The 19,732-nt window shown below is 53.7% G+C and overlaps 11 protein-coding genes across 11 annotated transcripts; 5 read left to right on the top strand and 6 right to left on the bottom strand.

Annotated features, from left to right (window-relative positions):
* Nucleotides 1-1,789: 1,789 nt before the first annotated feature.
* HMPREF1541_07641 (uncharacterized protein) lies at nucleotides 1,790-3,363 on the top strand (the record flags this gene model as incomplete). Its single annotated transcript, XM_008721965.1, has 2 exons — nucleotides 1,790-2,817; nucleotides 2,925-3,363. The coding sequence occupies 2 exons, from the start codon at nucleotides 1,790-1,792 to the stop codon at nucleotides 3,361-3,363; spliced, it is 1,467 nt and encodes a 488-aa protein (XP_008720187.1).
* A 502-nt stretch (nucleotides 3,364-3,865) lies between these two features.
* HMPREF1541_07640 (uncharacterized protein) lies at nucleotides 3,866-4,132 on the top strand (the record flags this gene model as incomplete). The annotated part of the gene is made up of 1 exon (XM_008721964.1): nucleotides 3,866-4,132. A coding segment is annotated over one exon (267 nt), but the record flags the coding sequence as incomplete, so codon positions are not given.
* A 420-nt stretch (nucleotides 4,133-4,552) lies between these two features.
* HMPREF1541_07639 (uncharacterized protein) lies at nucleotides 4,553-5,082 on the bottom strand (the record flags this gene model as incomplete). The annotated part of the gene is made up of 2 exons (XM_008721963.1): nucleotides 4,553-4,762; nucleotides 4,825-5,082. 2 exons carry the CDS (start codon nucleotides 5,080-5,082, stop codon nucleotides 4,553-4,555), a joined length of 468 nt encoding a protein of 155 aa, XP_008720185.1.
* Nucleotides 5,083-5,554: 472 nt separating this feature from the next.
* HMPREF1541_07638 (uncharacterized protein) lies at nucleotides 5,555-6,577 on the bottom strand (the record flags this gene model as incomplete). Its single annotated transcript, XM_008721962.1, has 1 exon — nucleotides 5,555-6,577. The coding sequence occupies one exon, from the start codon at nucleotides 6,575-6,577 to the stop codon at nucleotides 5,555-5,557; it is 1,023 nt and encodes a 340-aa protein (XP_008720184.1).
* A 678-nt stretch (nucleotides 6,578-7,255) lies between these two features.
* On the bottom strand, nucleotides 7,256-8,809 carry HMPREF1541_07637 (uncharacterized protein; the record flags this gene model as incomplete). The annotated part of the gene is made up of 1 exon (XM_008721961.1): nucleotides 7,256-8,809. The coding sequence occupies one exon, from the start codon at nucleotides 8,807-8,809 to the stop codon at nucleotides 7,256-7,258; it is 1,554 nt and encodes a 517-aa protein (XP_008720183.1).
* Nucleotides 8,810-9,078: 269 nt separating this feature from the next.
* HMPREF1541_07636 (uncharacterized protein) lies at nucleotides 9,079-10,925 on the top strand (the record flags this gene model as incomplete). The annotated part of the gene is made up of 2 exons (XM_008721960.1): nucleotides 9,079-9,584; nucleotides 9,632-10,925. The coding sequence occupies 2 exons, from the start codon at nucleotides 9,079-9,081 to the stop codon at nucleotides 10,923-10,925; spliced, it is 1,800 nt and encodes a 599-aa protein (XP_008720182.1).
* Nucleotides 10,926-11,217: 292 nt separating this feature from the next.
* Nucleotides 11,218-11,925, bottom strand: HMPREF1541_07635 (uncharacterized protein; the record flags this gene model as incomplete). The annotated part of the gene is made up of 1 exon (XM_008721959.1): nucleotides 11,218-11,925. The coding sequence occupies one exon, from the start codon at nucleotides 11,923-11,925 to the stop codon at nucleotides 11,218-11,220; it is 708 nt and encodes a 235-aa protein (XP_008720181.1).
* Nucleotides 11,926-12,741: 816 nt separating this feature from the next.
* On the bottom strand, nucleotides 12,742-14,217 carry HMPREF1541_07634 (uncharacterized protein; the record flags this gene model as incomplete). The annotated part of the gene is made up of 1 exon (XM_008721958.1): nucleotides 12,742-14,217. The coding sequence occupies one exon, from the start codon at nucleotides 14,215-14,217 to the stop codon at nucleotides 12,742-12,744; it is 1,476 nt and encodes a 491-aa protein (XP_008720180.1).
* A 571-nt stretch (nucleotides 14,218-14,788) lies between these two features.
* HMPREF1541_07633 (uncharacterized protein) lies at nucleotides 14,789-16,126 on the top strand (the record flags this gene model as incomplete). The annotated part of the gene is made up of 1 exon (XM_008721957.1): nucleotides 14,789-16,126. The coding sequence occupies one exon, from the start codon at nucleotides 14,789-14,791 to the stop codon at nucleotides 16,124-16,126; it is 1,338 nt and encodes a 445-aa protein (XP_008720179.1).
* Nucleotides 16,127-16,303: 177 nt separating this feature from the next.
* Nucleotides 16,304-16,894, top strand: HMPREF1541_07632 (uncharacterized protein; the record flags this gene model as incomplete). Its single annotated transcript, XM_008721956.1, has 1 exon — nucleotides 16,304-16,894. One exon carries the CDS (start codon nucleotides 16,304-16,306, stop codon nucleotides 16,892-16,894), a length of 591 nt encoding a protein of 196 aa, XP_008720178.1.
* A 773-nt stretch (nucleotides 16,895-17,667) lies between these two features.
* HMPREF1541_07631 (uncharacterized protein) lies at nucleotides 17,668-18,837 on the bottom strand (the record flags this gene model as incomplete). The annotated part of the gene is made up of 1 exon (XM_008721955.1): nucleotides 17,668-18,837. The coding sequence occupies one exon, from the start codon at nucleotides 18,835-18,837 to the stop codon at nucleotides 17,668-17,670; it is 1,170 nt and encodes a 389-aa protein (XP_008720177.1).
* Between the last annotated feature and the right edge of the window lie 895 nt (nucleotides 18,838-19,732).

The raw sequence follows: 19,732 nt of genomic DNA, 5'->3' as shown, positions 1-19,732 counted from the left end.
GAGGCCAGACGATGCCAAAACAATCCCTGTCACCCCAGGTTGCGAGAACCCCGACATTGGTGCATTCATGACCACCAACTATGGCGAGGACATCAACGGACAACACAAGGTTACGTGGATGACAATCTGCGAGTCGGCATTTGTCCGTTATCCACGATCTCTGCAAAGCTACACATGCGAAGAGCTCCCCGAGGCCGCGGACTTGTCTATGGCTGCCCTGAGTCTCACCAGCCTTCACGAGATGATGCACTGGTATGCCAATACGGAACGATATGTAGGTATATCTATCATCGACTTCAATGTAGATTATCCAGGTCATATCGTTGACCCTTCTCTTTACTTAAAAGACGGGTACGGACCGGTGGTCGCACAGGAGCTCAATAACGAGTGGCATCAGCAATCCTTTTTGGAGGAGCCTGATACGCGTTTCCTACCGATCTAAAACGCCGACAGCTATGCTTGGTTCAGCATGGAAGCCTACTGGACGCAACAATGCCCAGGCAAGACATTCAAGGATGCAACTCAGGAGTTCGCCTCCTCCGATGACGACGACTATACAAGCGCTGACAACGTTGCGCTCGACGGCAATGGCAATGTGATAGGCCTCCGGCGAACACGGCCACGGGCCGAGCCCGGCAACACAATCTTAGCTATGAGGCTGGGAGCGCGAAAGAGTGGATCGGTAGGGCTCTTGGGGATCTACGGCACAATGAGTGGACTTGCGAGCTCGCCTACTTGCGCGGCCACAGATCGGGATGGACGCGCTGGCATGCTGCATTGAAAGATACAGACCTCGTTAATATATCGTATCGCTCTCAGACATCTGGCTGATGGCATGTGCCAAACTCAGGCCACTGAAGCACTGTTTGCGAAAACAGTGAATACTGCAAAGCTTCGAAATGGTTGATGGAATGCATATATCGAGCGGACGTCTGAGGCAGCATCCGGCGCCAAGTTCGGCGCGAAATATCCACGCTAATTACGTACCTGATGATGACGGCGATGTAGCTCTGCAGAAGGAATGATAATAGCTGAGACCTCGCGATGCAGAGAAACATTGAATGCTGCTCCAAGAATAACACCTGCTGCAGACAAGCGAACGACTGCCAAGAAGTGAGCCGACGCCTTCAGGGTTCAAGCTTATGCCGTGGTAATCAATTTGCCTTGTTGATGGATGACTGACTCTCCGCAAATCGCGACTCTGATTACAGTGATACATGCCCATGCCACCGGTGGCTACTGGCGACATGGAAGAGAATTCCATCTCGACATCTTCAACGAGCCATCTGAAGTGTGACATCGTGCTGTTTCATTGTTGACCAGCAGAGAAATGGCTACGACCTTCACCTGATCCCAATCGTAACCAACCGCGATGATATTCGAAAATGGAGTCGATGACGGCTGAGAGTTCGAACCTGATGCTGTCAGCGAGGTGCACAGAGGGTAATCAGAAAATAAGGCAAATAATTCAGCTAAGTATGGGATTACAGAATGTTATATAACACCATAGTCTTCCATGCCGTCGATCTGTTGCAGCAGAAACTCTGGAGTAGTAGTGATACACTCGTGATCGGGAACAGCAAACAGCACGATACCTACCATGGATAAAGAATCGGCGGTAGGGACGGAGCCTGCCGAGGGTAGCAACTCAATCAAAATTCTGCCCACCGCTAGGGGCAAATGGGACATCGAGAAGCTCTGGTCTATGAACAGTGTAGAGGTATGTCATGAGTAGCAATGCTGCTGTTCTGCTGTGGCATGGTTCCATGAAGATTGACAGGTTCAGATTATGGATACTCTGGAGAAGTTGAAAACACGACCCAAGGCCCATGGTGTTAGCAGTGGCAATAAGAATGACGATGCTATCAACGATCCCGCAGGCCAAACAATGTCGTTGGACTTCGTGATCGACTATATCCGACACTGTGCTGGATATCCGTCGGAGACTTCAGCGGCTAATAGCGAGATGGTTCCAGTTTCCGGATATGTTGCAGCTACAACAGAGCTACCTCAAAATGGTGAGGAGGAGGAGATTTGGACTCCTCAGAAGCAAGTTACGGATCCCTGGTTTTTTGATGATGAGGGTACTCGTGACTACGACGTCCGCTACGGCAACAAGGAACTCCCTGTACGCACAGTGTTCGACGCTTTAGGCTGGATTTTGTCGATCACGACGGGCGCCGATCCAGAACGCAAACGTACACAGAGCAACTTCTATCTCCCACTCATAGGATTATATGCAAAGTGGTGCGACACTCTGATGAACGGCGAGTACCAGCCCACCATGTATCACATTTCATGGTGGAAGGATGGATCTAACAATGGCAAGACCAACGTCTTGCTCGGAGCTACTCCCGGTGGCGACCATTCAATCATGGACCCCAAACTCAATGGGGCCCTGGTTGGGAATGAGGAACAAAGGCAGAGTGAAGAAAATCGTCGCATACCAGATGCGAAGTACCGCGCGAAGAACAAAGAGAAGAAGCAGAAGATTAATGACGAACTAGAGGCTATCAGTGATGGGACAGCGAAGAAGGCGAAGAGAAAGGAACTGGAAGCCCAGGCGGTGGCTGAAAAGAAGGAGGCCGAGGAGAGAGAAACACGGTACGAAGGTTTCCGAGGGCTCGATGTGATCGTACAACGCCAACATCGGCTCCTGAAGGCCAAAATCACACCCCCTCGGAAAGAAGAATTGATCATCACTCGCCTGGAGAACAAGCTGGAGGAGCTTGGTGATATAAGCGAGGCAGAGAAGCAAGCGGTCCTGTATGAACTCAACAACAAGTTGTATCAGGAAGGCAATACTGGGTACGGCAGGTGCGCAGAGAGCTTTGTATATATAGTTCTGGGCGAGGAACTGTAAGTATTGCCTATTCTACAGGCTCCCTGTCTGGAGGAGGTATCGACAGCTAATTTGAATTCAGCCAAGCCAAAAAGGCCATTCCAGAAGTGTTTGGTTTTGCCATCAACTCGACTCAACTGTACAACCGCTGTTACTACGAAAAGACAGCTATCAATTTCCAAGATTTAGTGGGATCTTTTGCGGCGCCCTGCCGCGAAACATGCGCCTTAATCATCAAAACTGATTTCGACGGAAAAATAAAAATGCTTTTTGGGGCAAAAGATTTTGCTAAAGCGAACGAGCACACGCCAGAGCCTGCTGAAGGGAAGGGTGGGAAGAGAGCGAATAGGAAGACTGAACAGGAGGAAGCCGATGTCACCGAGACGAGCAAGAGTCAGGGAAGTGATACCAGAGCAAAGAAGAAGAAGGACAAGAAGGTTACGGATCCTTCTGCAGCCGTTGAGACATCCACGAATGCGACAGGCGTGGCAAAGCAAAAGAAGAAGAAGAAGAGTGAGTAGGAGCCACTGATAGTGGATAATGCTGGCATGAACACAAGTGTAGGGACTAAGGGGAAGAAGAAGACTAGTGGAGAGGCGGAATAATGATAGATCCCTTATCTGGACAGCTGGCGAATGTTTGAATCTGTTTCTTCAACTTGATTGTCGCTCTCTATACTACTCGTGAGTTCCCCAAAAGGGGCAATAATGCCAAGCAATGTATAAGGAGTTTTATGCACTCCGCCGAAACTGTGAAGCTTTTCGCTTTTCGCTTTTCATCAGAACGTGCACATATTTGCGGATCGCTCAAAGTTGCACAATGCTAGATTTCGCGCCGAGCCAGCTACCGCGGTACATCTACTGCACTCATCGAACGGCGTGGTGGCAGATGGCCAGCGTGGCCAAAACCAGGCAACTAGGCAACCGCCAATCTCCACCACGCATAAAGCCACTTGACGATTAGAACCACGCGATCTCCAATTCTTCAAGCGCAGCCCGATAGTGTCGCGTAGATATGGTATACCTACTGGATCTTCCCACCGAGCTGCTGTCGCAGGTCGTAGGCCACCTCGACTACCCCGACTCACTCTCGCTCAAGCTCACCTGCCGATACTTCAACCACACAACTGAACACACCGTTCGCGAACGAGTCGGATGGCTCATCGCCAGAATAGAGGTCGGCTTGCCCATTCCTCAGTCGCAGCAGTGCAACATGAAGACCGATGTCGGTTTCACGGCGAGCGCCGAGGTTCGCCGCATATTGCGCGATCGCCGGACGCATCTCGAATGCAGGCGCTATGGAAACGGATGCTGCTTCCTGGGCGGCCGCGAGTTCTGTGCGTCCAACAGCTTCAACTATGCAGACTCGAGGATTTGCAGACTATCATCGATTATGCGTGTGCAACCAGGGATTGAGTTGATCATGGTGTTCTTACAGGCTAATGCGCATGTACTGTTAATACACCTTCTATTCTACCTACTATACACACGATCATGAACGGACGGGTTAGGCTCCTTCTAACCGGACGCATGACATGCCAGCCGGACAATCTGAAACGGCAGAGGAGCTTCCGAGCAAGCCCAGAGACCCTCACAGCCCTTCTAAGATACCGATATATGCTGCACAGCCGAGAGTCTTGCTTCGGAGGGCCATCCGAGACTAGTCCGGTAACGATCTCAACAACGACTGCCCACGGTATTCCTCCCTCCATCAGACTTGTTCCGCCAACCTATTCCCCGCCTTCCAGAGCACGTACAACGGGATCGCCAGACTCCACGCATACGCTCCGGTGCGCAGGTAACTAGCCGCCTCGCTCTTCACCGTCATATACAACCCGGTATAGACCACCCGCGCGGCCAGGTAATCCGCGGCCAGGAAGTTCATCTCCTTCACGTCGAGCCTGGCATAGTTGCCAGCAATCTATGCATCAAGTCAGCGGAACAGGTCACGTCGAGGTTGAAGGAAAGCGTGGGAAATCTTACCATGGCGGCTGCGAACAGCGGGAAGCCTTCGAGGGCATTGAGGTGCGCACCTCGGGCGCGAGCTAGTTTCTGCCAGGTGCGGGTGTCGAGCTTGGTCTTGAGGCTCTCGAGGTTGGTGCGCGGTACGATGTTGGTGGCTGTGTAGTTGGATGCCGCCATGCCTTTGGCGAACTGGTAGAGGTAGGGTGGGAAGGCGAGCATGTATGCTGCCGGGATGGCGTGGATGGACCAGTTGTACGGGGTGTTGGTGGTAGACATGGAGACTGCGACGTTTATATCTCGTATACTAGAAATGAGCAACACTGCTTCTGTGCACTGGATTTTTGCTTCTTGAGTAGTTTGATTTCAGACGTGTAGAAGATGTAGAAGACGGCGAGGCTGGTGGAAGCAGTGTTTCTACATATATATGCAACCGGATGCCTCACGATAGGTGTAGCATGTAAACGTTATGGTCTTGCTGCTATAAGACTATGGTTCAAGGTCTGCATGCGGATCTCATATAGCTAACTACCTATGGTCTAGCTCGGCCGACTAAAAGCAGCAGCATGACAATGAGTGTCGGTAGTGGAGCAATAGAAAACAGTGCTGGCCCCATATGACTATGGTAGCTGCACAACTGCTTCATTTTCCTCGTTATTAAGTCATTGAGAACTGAGGTGAGTATACACTCACCCGGAGCAGCATTCAGCTGTCGCCAAAAGCCTCTTGTAAGAACAGTAGCGCCAGCATTTCAATGCCAGTACTTGACATTAACGTCCTTCGTGCGCTGCCACCCCTGGTCCAGCACCCGCAGGACCTCCTCGGGCAACGGCCCCTTCTCCATCAAGGTCAGATTGCCCTCCAACTGCGCGACGCTACTCGCGCCAACGACGACGGCGTCCCCGAACTTCGCCTCCAACAGACCGTGGTGCATCATCCACCTCAGGGCACACTCCGCCTCGCCGAGCCCAAACTTCTTCGCCACGGGCCGCAATAGCTCCAGCGCATCGAACATGGCATCGTTCCAGTAACGCGCAATGTAGCCTTTACCCTGAAACGTGCTGGGATCGAACCGGCTCCCCCTCTCCAACCCCTCCAGCTTCGTGTCGCGCTGGTACCGGTCGGTCAAATACCCACCAGCCAAGGGATTGTAAGCGTAGAAGGCGATGCCGTGCTCGCGCAACAGTGGCAGCAGCTCGAGCTCCACGGCGCGGTGCAGCGCGTTGTACATGCCCTGGTACACGGTCGGCTTGAGCAGGTTGTGCTGCTCGCACAGAGCCAGCATCTCGCGCATGTCGGCGGCCGTATAATTGGAGACGCCGAAGCGGGCGAACCTGCCCTCCTGGTGCAACTCGGTGATGGCGCGGAGGGAGTCGAGGAAGGGCGTGTTGCGGTCCGGGGCGTGGAGGTAGTACAGGTCGACCGAGGGGGTTTGCAGGGAGGAAAGCGATTCTGCGAGGGTGGCGCGGATGCATTCTCGGGTGTGGGAGTATTGTGGGACCGGGGCGCCTGGGAAAGCGGAAGCAGTGGGATAGATCTTGGTTGCTACGACGAGGCCGCGCGAGGGGAGGTCGAGGCTGCCCAGGTGCTTCTCGCAGGACCCGCTGGAGTACATGATGGCGGTGTCGAGCATGGTGTGGCCGTGGGATGCGAAGGCGTCGAGGAAGGCCTTCTCTTCTTCTTCGCTCTTGATGCGGGACTGACTATGGGCCGCGTCGCCGATGGTCATGCAGCCGAGCACGACGGCCAGAGCCGTGGTAGGTTGAGGTGCCATTGTGGTGTGTGATATCTGAGGCTGAATCCTAGGTGAGGGCAGACTTGCTTGCTAATCTTTCCCATCCTTAATTCTCCAAAGACCATATTTATATCGTTGTCGGTTCTGAATTGGCCCGCCACCCCGCGACAACCTCTCTGTCGAGCGGCTCGAAGTCTCCTACAAGTCATCCGAATCTCCTGCGTAACTTCTCGGATTCAGGACTTAGGATTCACGAGGCTGGGTGGGGATTGGTTAAGTCCTAGTAATCCCTCTCTATTGGTCGTATGTATCCCCTAAACCCGAATGGGTATACTGATTGGCTCGGAGATTGAGGAAGGTCTTGTTTTGGGTATCTCCTCGATATCTGACGAGAGCGCGGTCATCGCCAGGCGCCAGTTGACTTGCCCCCTGGACAGATCTCGTGATGGTTGAACCTTTGATTGACTAGTGGGAGTCGACAATTGGTGGTGAGCGAAAGTAAAGAAGGCCACCAGGGGGCTTCTTTCAAAGTATTGTCATTTTTTCGTCGACTCTATAGGACTATGAGCAGTATACAAGCGGATCCAACCCGCGGCATGAAGTTTTGATGGAGGGCAGTAGCAGTAGCTGCACCTCATCGTGAATTTCGGTATAATCCGGTTCGACCTGCGTGATAGTCACAGATCGTGTACCTCACCTTCAAGTACCGAAACCAGTCTAATTCTCCTTTGGCTCTTTGCCCTTCTTGTTCTTTTCTCGCTTCTCACGCATATAGCGAAGACTTCGGCCAACACCGCTCGTTACGATACCTTTCAGACTCTGCGTAGTCGCCGGCCACTGAATAGTCTTGGTAATAACCTGTTGAACCTCTTCTCTCAGGCCCCCACCTTCCACATCTTTTGCTATCCGCTGTTCAAAGGGGCCACCTTCACGTTTCCGAATACGGTCAGGGTCATCTTCCTTGGTCTCAGCCATAAGCTTCTTGAAATCACGCCTGGTAATCTCAAATTTCGATTGGTATTCGAAGTAAAGCTTTTCGCGGAAGGCAGATGGTAGACGCCTCACCATGTGCCCCCGTGTCTCCGGATCCATATTCTGCGCAAGTCTAGCATTGACAGATGGGTCATCCATCCAGTCTCGGTCGGCCGTGGCGGAATCATTGAAAGTAATATTGGGCAGATTATCGATGAGAGGGGCATACAACCGGCGGAAGTTTGGTAGTTGATTCGAAACAATATTGTCAACTTTTCGTGGGTCGTCACCACCAACGGACATTCGAGGATCGCCCATGTATGAGATGCCTGCAATGGTCGAGTATAGCTCGCGCTCCGTGAAATCGTCGCCTAGCAGTAGCAGAGCGGTTCGTACAGCAGAGATGAGATTGACTTGGTTTGCAAGTCGGACGGATGGATTGTCTCGTAGAATCTTGACAGGTTTCTGTAAACGGCCAGCAATATACAAGGTGTTCCACTCAGACAGGTCTTTGCATAGCGTATCGAGGTTGACGACACCATATTTGACAAGGACACCATTGACCGTTATGTATGGGTTGAAATACACGCCGGCGCCGAAAGAATCCTGCACCTTGGAAACGGCATACGATCCAAGAGAGCCAAGAGCAGAATAATGATCTCGGTGTTGTTGGAGGTTGAGAGAATGCCAGTGCTGAGTATATGAGACCCCGAAAATAAAGTCAATCATTTTCTGGTTTCCCTGCTGCACCTTCGTGATCGCTTCGGGAGGACTGGGGTGGAGCGTAGAAGAGCCGCCCGTAGTTGCCGTGCTTTGTGGGAAGACTCCTGATCCATATGCGAAGGCGTACCGTATGGGTGCCTTGAATTGCCAGAGGATCTGACGCAAGGCCTCCTTGAACTCTTCGTTAATGATCATATGCTGGTTGACGCCGAAATTTTTACTGGGAAGCTCGGAGAACTTTGATATACTCAGATCCGGATTCTCTTCCCAATCGAACTTGGTTTGAGATGAACTACTCGAGCCAGCCGATGGTGTCTGCTGGCCGGAGGTGGAGTGACCTGAGCTCGAAGCGGAACCATCCTCAGAAGCTCTGCTTGACGGGGTAGACTGCGGATTTGAGTTCGATCGGGGTTCCTGGCTTTTATTTGGTTCTCCTTGGACACTGGCGTATGCGCGCGATAGTGGTACTGAACGATATGGAGGCTGGAAAATTGGGAGGGGCCGTGGCCAGCGGAGACCATACAGCTCTTGTACACTGCGCTTGCCCAGCACGGTGGGCACCATACGGACCGTCATCTTAACAGAATCAAGCTCGAGCTTCGTGAATCCATTGATAAAATTACTGCCTAGACATGCTTCGACTTCCGGGAGGCACGGAGTTGAGGAACGTTGAGCTTGAGCGCATGTGGTTCAAGGCGGTCCGGATGCTGCGATGACGCAGCAAATGCCAAGCCCATTGTTTATGTTTCCCCGAGTTCGACCTCTCTAGCACCTACCTCACGCTCGTACACGATCGCGCGCCGCCCCCTCCACCAACATTAAACGGCTCTTGAACCGCTCTAAAGATGGAGTTTGCTACACTGCAAGCGCGTTTGAAGACTTTTGAGCCGCCGACGAAGCGGTCAAAAGCTGGATGGCCTCACAAATCCCCCTCTGCCGAAGCAGTCGCGAACGCGGGTTTCTACTACCAACCACAGAAGACTGGCGACGACAATGTTGTGTGCTATCTCTGCGACCGATGGCTAGATGGATGGGAGAAGGATGATGACCCTGTAGCAGAGCACTTGCTACATTCTCCCGACTGCGGGTACGCGATCCTCATCAGTCTCGCCCAACAAGAGCATTTCGATGCTGGAAATATGGAAGACCCTACGAGTGCAAAGATAGAAGAGGCAAGGAGAGCGACATTCGCGAATTGGCCGCACGAATCAAAAAGAGGATGGACATGTAAGACGGAGAACATGGTTCAAGCCGGCTGGCATTGTACGCCTACCATTGGAGGCGAAGACTACGCGAGCTGCGCGTATTGCAAGCTGAGCCTGGACGGATGGGAGCCCAAGGATAACCCATTGTAAGATGAGTATTCTATGGTGAGTGAAAGCTGCTGACTCGATACAGTGAAGAACACTACCGACGAGCGCCTGAATGTCCATTCTTCATTTTTGCTGGGAGTACTGCACCCTTGAAGAGAGCGAAAGCGAAGAAGGGCCGAGCTTCGCGATCCTCAAAAGCATCAAGGACGTCCAAAGCTTCGATGAGATCATCCACACAGTCTCGGATGTCGATACAGTCTGACATACCGGATCTAGATGACTCTATTGACACCAGCACAACGTCTGTGATGTCCAAGGCCTCGACTGCAAGCAAAGCAAAGAGGAAAGCTGCAGGAGGTGCGAAGGCGACAAGGAGCAAGAAGGCGAAGGCGGAGCCGGAGCCGGAGCCGGAGCCCGAGTTTGAGCCTGAACCCGAATTTGTTGCTGAGGACCTAGCAGTACCCGAGATGGATGACACGCTGAACCATAGCATGACTTCAGTCGTGTCGACAGCCTCCACTGCCACTGCAAAGGGAAGGAAAAAGGGCGGTCCACGTACGAAGAAGCCTACGGTGAAAAAGACCAAGTCGACGCGAACGAGGGCAAAGCAGGCAGAGCCTGAGCCTACCACGGAACCTGAAATAGAGGAAGTGGGTACCCAGGTTCAGCAAGGGCTGCGACAATCTCTCGTTGAGGTTGAAGGAGAAGACGCCATGCAAGCCAATCCACCTCAGACAGAACATGTTGTGCCGGTTGAGGTTGAGGAGCCCGATGACGAGTCTGGCCCTACCAATAAGGCGACCTCTACCCAATCATCAAACTTCACAGGAGAAGCACGTCGACAAGAGGATGCTGGGATTCAGTATCCCACGCTGATGCGAGCTGCTGCTGGATCACCTTTGCAGCACAAATCTTCACCGTATCCGCACAAGTCGTCGCCGCATCCGCAAGTCCACAGCCACACCTCACCACTGGCTGCTCCCCCAACACCTCCTCCACAATCTCGCTCCACCCACTCGCCATCAAATTCGGATATCGAAAATGCACCTCCATCATCCCTTCCACCTTCGGCCCGGCCACCGATACCTGGCGCGCTCCCGTCTTCGCCCTCACCGCCTGCTTCCGACTGGCTACCGATCGATACCGAGCTGGTTTTCCAGAAGACGCCTGGTGGGGAGGCGTCACCCAATCGATTCGATCTGGCTCAGACGGAGAAGCTCGGCGAAGATGAGCAAGGAATGACGGTTCAGGAGTGGATCGAGCACATGGCCGAGATGGCCGAGCGAAACTTACGACAGGAGGGCGAGCGGGTAGTGAGCGTATTTGAGAGAGAAGGTGCGAGAGCCATGGGTGTTTTAGAGGCTGTTGAGTGCATTTGAATGAGCTGATACGGCTTAATGAAGGACAGACGGCGGCAGGTTGGTGAATTGCATTGAGAGAAATTGGGACAATCAGAGCACAGCACGGCGCTAGGGCGTTGAGACTTGCAATCGGTACAGGAAAGGCTGAACATTACGTTTCATTTTGCTCTGCATGAGCAGTAAACGCGCTGGCGACGCGCATCAAAGTTCGTTAGACCCGAAACCACTACATTTCGGTCTACATTCATGCCCCTTCGAACCGCACAACCCATTTCTTCATTGTCTTGCTAGACGGCCCACACGGCAACGCTCAAATCGCAATATCAGCCCCCACGGCCTCCTTGACCTCGACACTGCCCTTCTCCCCCCTCACACCCCCATTGGCCACCGCGGCATCCAAGCTGCGAAAACTCTCCAGCTCGCGCTGCTTCTGCTTGTCGACGGGACTCGTCGCGAAAATGGCCTTCTCCCGCTCGCCCAGACTCGGGTAGATCCCCTCCTGTATGAGCACCTCGGCCAGCGTGCGACCTTCCAATTGCGGGCTCGCCGAGTCGCCGTCGGGGGTAGTTTCGCTCTGCTGCTGCGCTTTGAGCACAGCTCGGGCCTCGAGCAGCATGTCGTGGTAGTAGCTGCTGTGGTTGATGTTGCAGACGCCTTCCTGCGAGGGCGCTTGGTGGATCAGGCAGAAGTAGCGGCTGCACAGTAGGCAGGCTGAGAGGTGTTTGGTCGTCGGGCTGAAGTCGCCCGGGTTCTGCTCGTCGCAGAGGTAGCACGAGGCGGAGTCGGCTGGGGTGGTGGTTAGGCTGTTGGTGCGGTTCAGCACCGGTTTGGAGGTTGGTAGGGGAGCGCCGGTGGTGCGGCCGGCGGAGGTGGTGGTTTCTGAGGTGTCGATGGTGGGGGGATTGGGTTTGGCGGAGGGGGCCGAGTGGCCGTTGACTCGGGGTGTGGGTTCGTCGGCGGGAAGGTGGGCGGTGGCAGGATCGTTGATTACGATTTGGGGAGGGGCTGGGGCGGCCATGGCTGTGGATGTGGATGGAAGTGAGAGCTGCGTGATGCTTGTAGGCAGTGTCTGCTAGCCGGTCTTCAGACAGCGTTCGACAAATGCAGTACTTGCGGTAGGCTGTGAGGACTCTCTCCCTGTTTGGTATATTTTCGTCGATAATAGTGGGAGGGAATGCACAGCCGTATGTCGATCCAAACCAGACCCTTATATATGTGTAGCAATACGACCAGGCCACCTCGATTCTTGATGCCAGCTTGTGTTTCGCAGCATCGGCTGGGTGTGATATCACTGGCCAAGGAGACCGGGTGGCTTGCCAAGGGGGCCGCAGAATGGAGGCTAACGGCTGGAAGTCAGGCGAAGCTTTGTCACTTGGGCGCCCGAACAGCGTGCCCTATCCTGAGCCTGTTTGTCATTTCGAACACCGAACCGCTTAGGTGCAGGGTAATAATTGCTGCAGCTGGTCGGTGACACACCTGGTCGCTTGTCAAATATGGGCTACTCCTTCCTACATAGATTTGAAGACGTCGCAATCATGTCGCGGCCTGCAGAGGAATTCGCGGTGTCCGTTGAATTGGTGCTCAGGGCCCCGATATGGGTGGAGCACGGCGCTTGCAGATCCCGATCGGTCCCTGAAAATGACGTTGGAGGTGCCTGGGCTAGCAGATGGACAGGGGGCTTTCCAGCTCAGGGTTCACGTCTGGCCTCGTCAAGGCGTCGTTTAGAAGCTCCGCGAACGGTGGGAAACGGTAGAAGACGCTATGGGGCTTGGGCGCGTGCCCCTGATACGGCATCGGTGCCACAACTAAACGACATCAACAAGAAACATCCGCCTCAGCTCATCGTTCGTAGCTTCTCGCTGCCAATTGACGACTGCTCATCCGCGGTACCGTCAAGATGACAGCCCGTCTCCTTCTGCCATTCTCGATCCGCCCTTTTATACCAGAGCCACCAGCCAGCGAGTACAATCGCCGTCAGAGGAATGGTCACCAACCAGTACACCCAAAGCAGCGGTGATACCGTTCCCTCATCGTCGTCGTGCAGCCAGTCGAACATACTCATGCTGAATAGCGACGCGATGTATGTCCCGGGCAGAAAAGAAGCGGTGATAAAGGTAAAGATCGTCATGGCGACTGAATCCTTCTTGGTCGATGTGGCGATGCGGGTGTTAAGCTGCACATCCCTCTGCGCAAGCTCATTCTGCTCCTGAGCCATCCTGCTGTACTGCAGCGCAATGGCATTTTCCTTCTGGCTAGCTGCAGAGTAAAGCGTGTTGAGTTGTGCCTGGATTCGCTCTCTCTTGGTCTTCATTGTAAGTGATATTCCCTCCATGGCGCTCGACTCGTACTCCAAGACTTCCTTGAGCTCCGTGCATGTAAGCCACAGGTCAGAGTGGTGCAAGCCAACTTCATTGGCCATCTTGATGAGAAAATTGATGGAGTCCAGCGCCCATATACACGTCTGGCTTAGATACAGGATGGATGCTCCCGTCGAATTGAGGCCAATAGTTACCGCTTTGATATCTAGATTCTCTGGCCAGTTGTCCATGGATCGTTTGGCCTTGGACCGGCCCGCGAAAGTCACACCCATCTCGTTCTCAAGGTCCACGAGCTTGTCGGCCACCTTTATTCGATTGACCTGAATCTTCTCGCAGAACAACCTGATCATCAAGGTTGGTATGAGCAGCGGGTTACGCCACAAGTGAGGATACTGCTCCAAGTTCTCAACAAATTTGGCCGCTTGCGTTGTATGCGTTGCGTTGTGGTCGTCCGGGATGGGAGTCAGCATGCCCTCACTGCATATTACAGCATCTGTACGGCCAGTTGTATAGTCGTGGCATACACTGGCCAACCAGTTGCCGACACCCACTTTCTGTTTGGACTTCACCACCAACCGCAGGCATGTTGGCGTCCTGGAAGTAGGGTCGTACTCAGTAAACTTAGCGAACACGCCTGAAGAGTTGAAAAGCGAACAGACAGACCCCTTTGACAAGTGGAAGGCGTCTTCAACTTTCAAGAATGTCTCTTTGGTGATGCTGAGCTGAGCTGAGTGGTGCCTTTTGGGCTTTGAGATGCACAAGATCCGGAGGGTGCCCCCGTGCTTATTGGTTGTTGTTGTTGAAGACGGTGTTGTCTCTCTCAACCAGTTGTCAATATCGCATTCTTCGATCAAGCCATGTCGAATCTTGGGGATAGTGGTAGTCGCCTCACTCTCAGGGGTAAACCCTGGAGTTTCGACGAAGTAGAGACCACCGTCTTCAGGCTCCCAGTGAAGATCCTCCAAGCACTGTCTGCGCTCGATCTCGAACATGTCTTTCGGTTTCTCATCAAGTCTAAGTCGATAACGCGGTTGGCACGAACATAAGAAGGAGGCTTGTGCCACTATTTAAAGGCGCTGCGTTGCCGCACGTATTCGGAGTCGAGGTCTGGTACCGGGCATCAGTTAAGCCTAATTGAGTCCTATCAAAGCCACTCGACGCCACAGTACTGGGAACGCATCCGCCGCGCGACCACTTTGAGCACCCCTGGGAACTGCATGGCTTCTGTGACTGAGCTGGGGTCGTTGTCCTTTGATTCTGCTGTTCGCTAACTTGTTAGATCATGGCAATGTTTTTGTCAATCCTTGTTGGCAACTTCTTGATCTCAAGTGCAGCCTATCGCCTAATGGGCGGTGTTGCCCACGTTCGGACCGGGGAAGTTCCCACCTCCGCAAGCTTGCCGAGTCACAATCACTGGGGACCTGAACTCGCTAAACGTAGCCCTGGCTGAAGACGTTCTTGTACACCACAAAGCTGAAGCTGTACTTGGACACCAACGATGACCGTCTTTCACTGATGTAGGTAACCTGGATGTCAGTCCCAGACTTTCATAATTATCCCAGTATGAATTGCGATGAGCTGCAAGAATCCGCCCGGCCTCAGCGCTACCTAGTCAAGCGTCCGAAGGCGCTCCAATGGTTCCATAACGGCGAGCTGCACAAAGCGGGTGAAGAAGAGCGTGCAGCGGGCCGGTTCGAGCTCTTCCTGGATCTACTCTACGTGGCCATCGTTGCCAACTTCTCAGACGAGCTCTCTGAGCACCCTGATGGCCAACATCTGGCAAAGTACGTACTGATCTTTGCACCGGCATGGCACATCTGGGCGGACCTCAGGGAGATCATGAACTCTTATTATACCGATGACATTGTCCAGAGACTGATCATTCTGTGGGTCATGGCTTTGCTTGTTCTGTATGGCAACAACGCTCCTCACGTCGAAGAGCTCAACGCGCTTCAAACCACGGTCGGTGCCTACATGTGTGCTCGATTCACAACAGCCTCAGTATTCCTCATCTCGTCGTTCGCAAGCTACCAGCACCGAGCCCAGGCGCGTATCATGTGGGGGTTCATGCTTGTTGGTTTACTTTTGTGCATACCACTCTTCGTGGAGACCGTCTCTCTCCTCGCAAAAGCCGCCATCGTGGCCGTCATCATCATCTATCAGGAGATCACTTGGGCAATCACCCTGTCGCCTTGGTTGAAGAAGAAACTCGGCCTACAGTACAGCACTGCAGTCGATATCAGCCACGAAATCGACCGCCTCGCGGCTTTCTTCGTGATTGTCCTCGGCGAGTTTATGTACAGCGTTATCGTCGGCAACCCAGCTGGCACTGGACTGACCGATGGCTTTGGCAAGGCAGTCTGCACTCTCATCATCGCATTCAGCTTGAATTGGCTTTATGTCTCGGGCGATGGTTCCCTGCAAGCCACACATCCTATTCGGAGATCCGCTTGGACAGCCTTCGGATTCTTCCTCCTGCACTTGCCGCTCTCAGCCAGTTTCTTAATCGGCGGCCATATCTGCGCTATGAGTGTTGGCATCCAGGAGTTCGAGGACGGTCAACGCTGGCTGCTAGGCGGCGGGCTTGGTGTTGGAATGCTGTGCCTCTGGATTTACGGCATGCTGTACAGGACCGAGGACGAAGGCAATATGCTGTTGCCAAAGGTGCTGAGGATTGGAATGCGTCTGGTCATTGCTATCGTACTTGTCATACTCCCGAAGACGCACGATCATCTTACGACCGTTCAGTTGATGGCAGTTGTCGCAGTTCTCTTCGCTTTCGCCCTGTTCTGGGAAACAGTCGGTGGCTTGACGCGAGACTTCCATATTTTCGAGTCCTGGGAAGGCAGACACCCACCAAAAGACCCTGTAAACGAGGAGGAAGCTACGAATCGGGGCTGATTGAGGCATGAGCGACCACCTTCGCGAGTATAGGAAGGGACCATAACCCAACAGGCACCGTAACCCAGCAATTCAATCCGTTCACTCACCCGCTTCACATATCCCTTACCGGATATCACGAAGTCATTCATTTTCCTCCATCGCGGCCGGCAAGTTTTATCAACTACCAAACACACGATGCCTGGCCTACGACGACAGCGTCACCATCCAATAGCCCAATCCACACCCACCACAGCGCCAGCTCCTCGACGCATGACCTCTCTCCGAAGAAGCCGCTCCTTCTCACAGCTCTCGAGCCAGATGCCTTACCCCACTTCCGGCAGCCCTTCGATATACCACTCCGCAGGCCAGAGTCCACCCCTCCGCCCGACACATCTTCTCGACTCCCTCATCGCCGACGAGCTAGTGCGGACATCGACCGCCGATGACGGGCGGCAGCAGACGCCATTCCATGACCGTGTCAGCGGCCGCTTCTACACCACCACCACCACCACCCACCACCGTGCGATAAGCAGTGCATCGACGGTGAAAGCCACGGACGGCGACGACGTCCAAGATGCTGAGCCATGGGACCCCGACCTGGAAAGTGGCTCGGCTGGGCCGAGCTCTGAATCGAGCCCCAACAAGGTCGAGGTTGCGGCACGGGTGCTGAGAATGTCGTTGTGGACGACCGTCAAGGCGAAGGCGCGGCAGGACCCGATGGCGACGGCGGGGATCATGGCCGGCGTCATCGTGCTGCCGTTTGTGATACGTGGGGCTACGAAATGAGACGGGGCTGTCGGTGAGGGATGCGGTTGTGATAGGGCTTGGGGGGCGTTGTGTAGGGAAGGGGCAAGCGGGAAGTCGGTGCAGGGAAAACAATCAAGACATCTATCTCTTCTGAGTGACTGCTTTCTGAATTCCTGCTCGTCCATGTGGATGTATTCTCCCGCCCGAGGAGTCCGCGCAGCTATACTGCACCGGTCGAGCCAGACTTGCCTGGTAGCTAATCCCCGTCGCTACCGCGTTCCTACCCGTGAAGGCCGGGCTGAGACCCATCAACACTAGCCTGGTCCTGGAACCGGGGTCATGGACCCAGGCTGCACTCAGGCCAGCCCTCGAGCCTGCATTTTGCTTCCAGCGAAGACATGGACCCAACAAGCGGCCCAATGGGGTGTGGCAGCCAGTTTTATACATCAGTATCACCGTCAATCCAAGGCACCGTGTCTCAGAGGCAGCCGAGATACTGGTGATCTCAGGAGCCCGGCACAAGATCTCTGAGGTGTTCAGGGCGAATCTGCCGCTAGGATGCGGTGTGGGTAGCCTTTGACGGCTAGAATTCCCTCGTTTGGATCCGCTCCGCCTCTCTCGTAAAGCCTGGACATTGCAGCTGATAGGCACGGCAAGCATATGATCTTGACACGAGCAACTCGATGGGAAGCACTTGGAAGCATTTTTCCATCGACCAGGCTCAGCATCAGCGTAGCTTCGAAAAGCCTGGTAATCAGGTAGAGTATTGTAGGGTTCATTCTTTGAGCCAGATGCTGCCAATCTGATTCAGCTCACACCAGCTTAGGGGCGAAATACCATAGTGCCGCCAGGCCAGAGAGCACTGTCGCGCCTCCGACCTGACGAACCCATTTGTTGCTCTCGGTGACACTCATGCGGTTGATGGTTGTTTGCTGCGGCTTCTTGGTCGTCGTCTTAACACCACGTTGGGCCAGGGTCTGAGCCATTTCGGTCTTGTTACTTTCTTGGGCGGCGGCTTGCTGTTGATATTCCTGAACTAGCTTCATCAAACCCGCCAAATCTGATTGCAAAGCTGCGGATTTGGTTTGATTGCCTTGGAGCTCGACACTCTGGACGTTACCAAAGAAGTCCACAACCCTGCGATTGCGACCGGCGGCCTCTGCACCCGGAAAAAGGTCCCATCTGACACCGGGGTTGGAGTGAATCTTCTTGACATCGTAGCTGTCGAAGAGGTCACCCAAGGTTTTGTCAGAGGTTGGGCTTGTGACGTGTGTCTCGAGGAACTCCAGCACATAGTAGGTCCAGCGGTCGATAACAGCAACACCCACATCATTGTCGGCGTGATGTGAGTAAGAGCTCTCGTCCTCCTCCGAAGAGCCCGTGGCAACAACACCGGGCGAATAGAAGTGGCGGAACATGGTGTTGGCCTGACACGTGTCGATCATGAACAGCATCTCGTTGTAACGCTTTTTCTGTTGCATCTGGGCAAAAGCATCTGCCAAGTCCCAACTCGAGATCTCCTCGCTGTCTTGAAACTTGAGGAATTCACTACCTCCGTGACCCGTCATGTATATCAGGATGTTGCTGCCCTCGTCTGTCTGCAGTCTTTTGCTGGCGGGAACACCGTGTTCCCAGCGATCGGTCAATAGACGAATGAAATTCTCCACGGTGACTTCGTAGCCACGGTAGTCGACCTCGACGTTCTCTCCGTATAGGTCCATTCTTCGGTCGGAGTTGGAGTAGACAGTGCCAGAGAAGGCGTTGCGAGGGTTGCAGGCCATGTCATCGGGTAGCATCAGAATAATCTGTGAGTCTGGGATGCCCAGTCGCTTGACCGTGCGGTACAGAGAGAGTGTATTTGCCAGGTGTCTGTAGTTGAACCAGAAGCGCGATGTTGAGACCAGAACGGCCCAATTCGAGGTGTGTGCGGCATGCGTGAGGGAGAAGATGGCCAGCGGAGCCAGCCAACCGAGGAGTCTCATGGTGCGATGTACGATAGGGAGGAATCCGCTAATAACGTCAAGAAGAAATGATTGAACTTGTGGTCATGGCTGTCGTCGACCATGGGTTTGTGTACAACCATCCTGCTCGAAACGCGCATTGCATTGGTCAGCGCAGGGGGAAGGGCTAAGGCCTGAGACTAACTCCTAACTCCGCTGATCTTCCCGGCCTCCGCGGGCAGTGAGTCTCGAGGGGGACTCGTTCAACCTCAAGCATCAGAAGCCGACAACCTAGCATGGGAGTAGGTATATTAGCACAAGTGTTCCAGACTTAGAGCATGCATTTTGCGCATTTGCAAAACTCTTCTATCATGTCCACAATAGTGGTCGGAAATCCATGATCCTTCTCGCCATCGACCCCAATCCGACTCGAGCCCATATTACGGAGTGGCATCCGCTCAATGGAGTCCATCCTTGCACGAGCAGCTCGAACATCTTGGTGTATAGATTTGGGCCTCACAATTGCTCTTGTGGTTGGACATTGGCACCAATCGCTCTGGACTAGTGCCTTGTCTTCGGAGATGGGATACTTGGTACCCCCGATATTATAACAGGTGACGATAACAGCAAGACGAGCTCTCACAAGCCTCCCGGGATCGAGCAACGCCTTCAACGAGGTCCTCTCGCTTAGTGGCGATAGCTGCGTCCAGCCCCTGCTGCAACCTGGGCGTGCTTCAAATTGATACCGTTTCACCTCTACTGTTCCCTGCCACCTCAAGTGCGCTGAGATGACTACAGATAGGCATTGAGGGTGTCGAAGTCATCGGTTCTAGTCATACCAAGAAAGTCTCAACAATGTCACACTGTTAAGAATGTCCCAAAAGAAACCTAGAGGCTGCAAGCCATCTGTCCGGATAGCTTCTTGACTGACAGTTTG

This window comes from Cyphellophora europaea, assembly GCF_000365145.1.
Source record: "Cyphellophora europaea CBS 101466 unplaced genomic scaffold supercont1.7, whole genome shotgun sequence".
Classification (NCBI taxonomy): Eukaryota; Fungi; Ascomycota; class Eurotiomycetes; order Chaetothyriales; family Cyphellophoraceae; genus Cyphellophora; species Cyphellophora europaea.
This window is presented reverse-complemented; position numbering and strand designations above follow the sequence as displayed.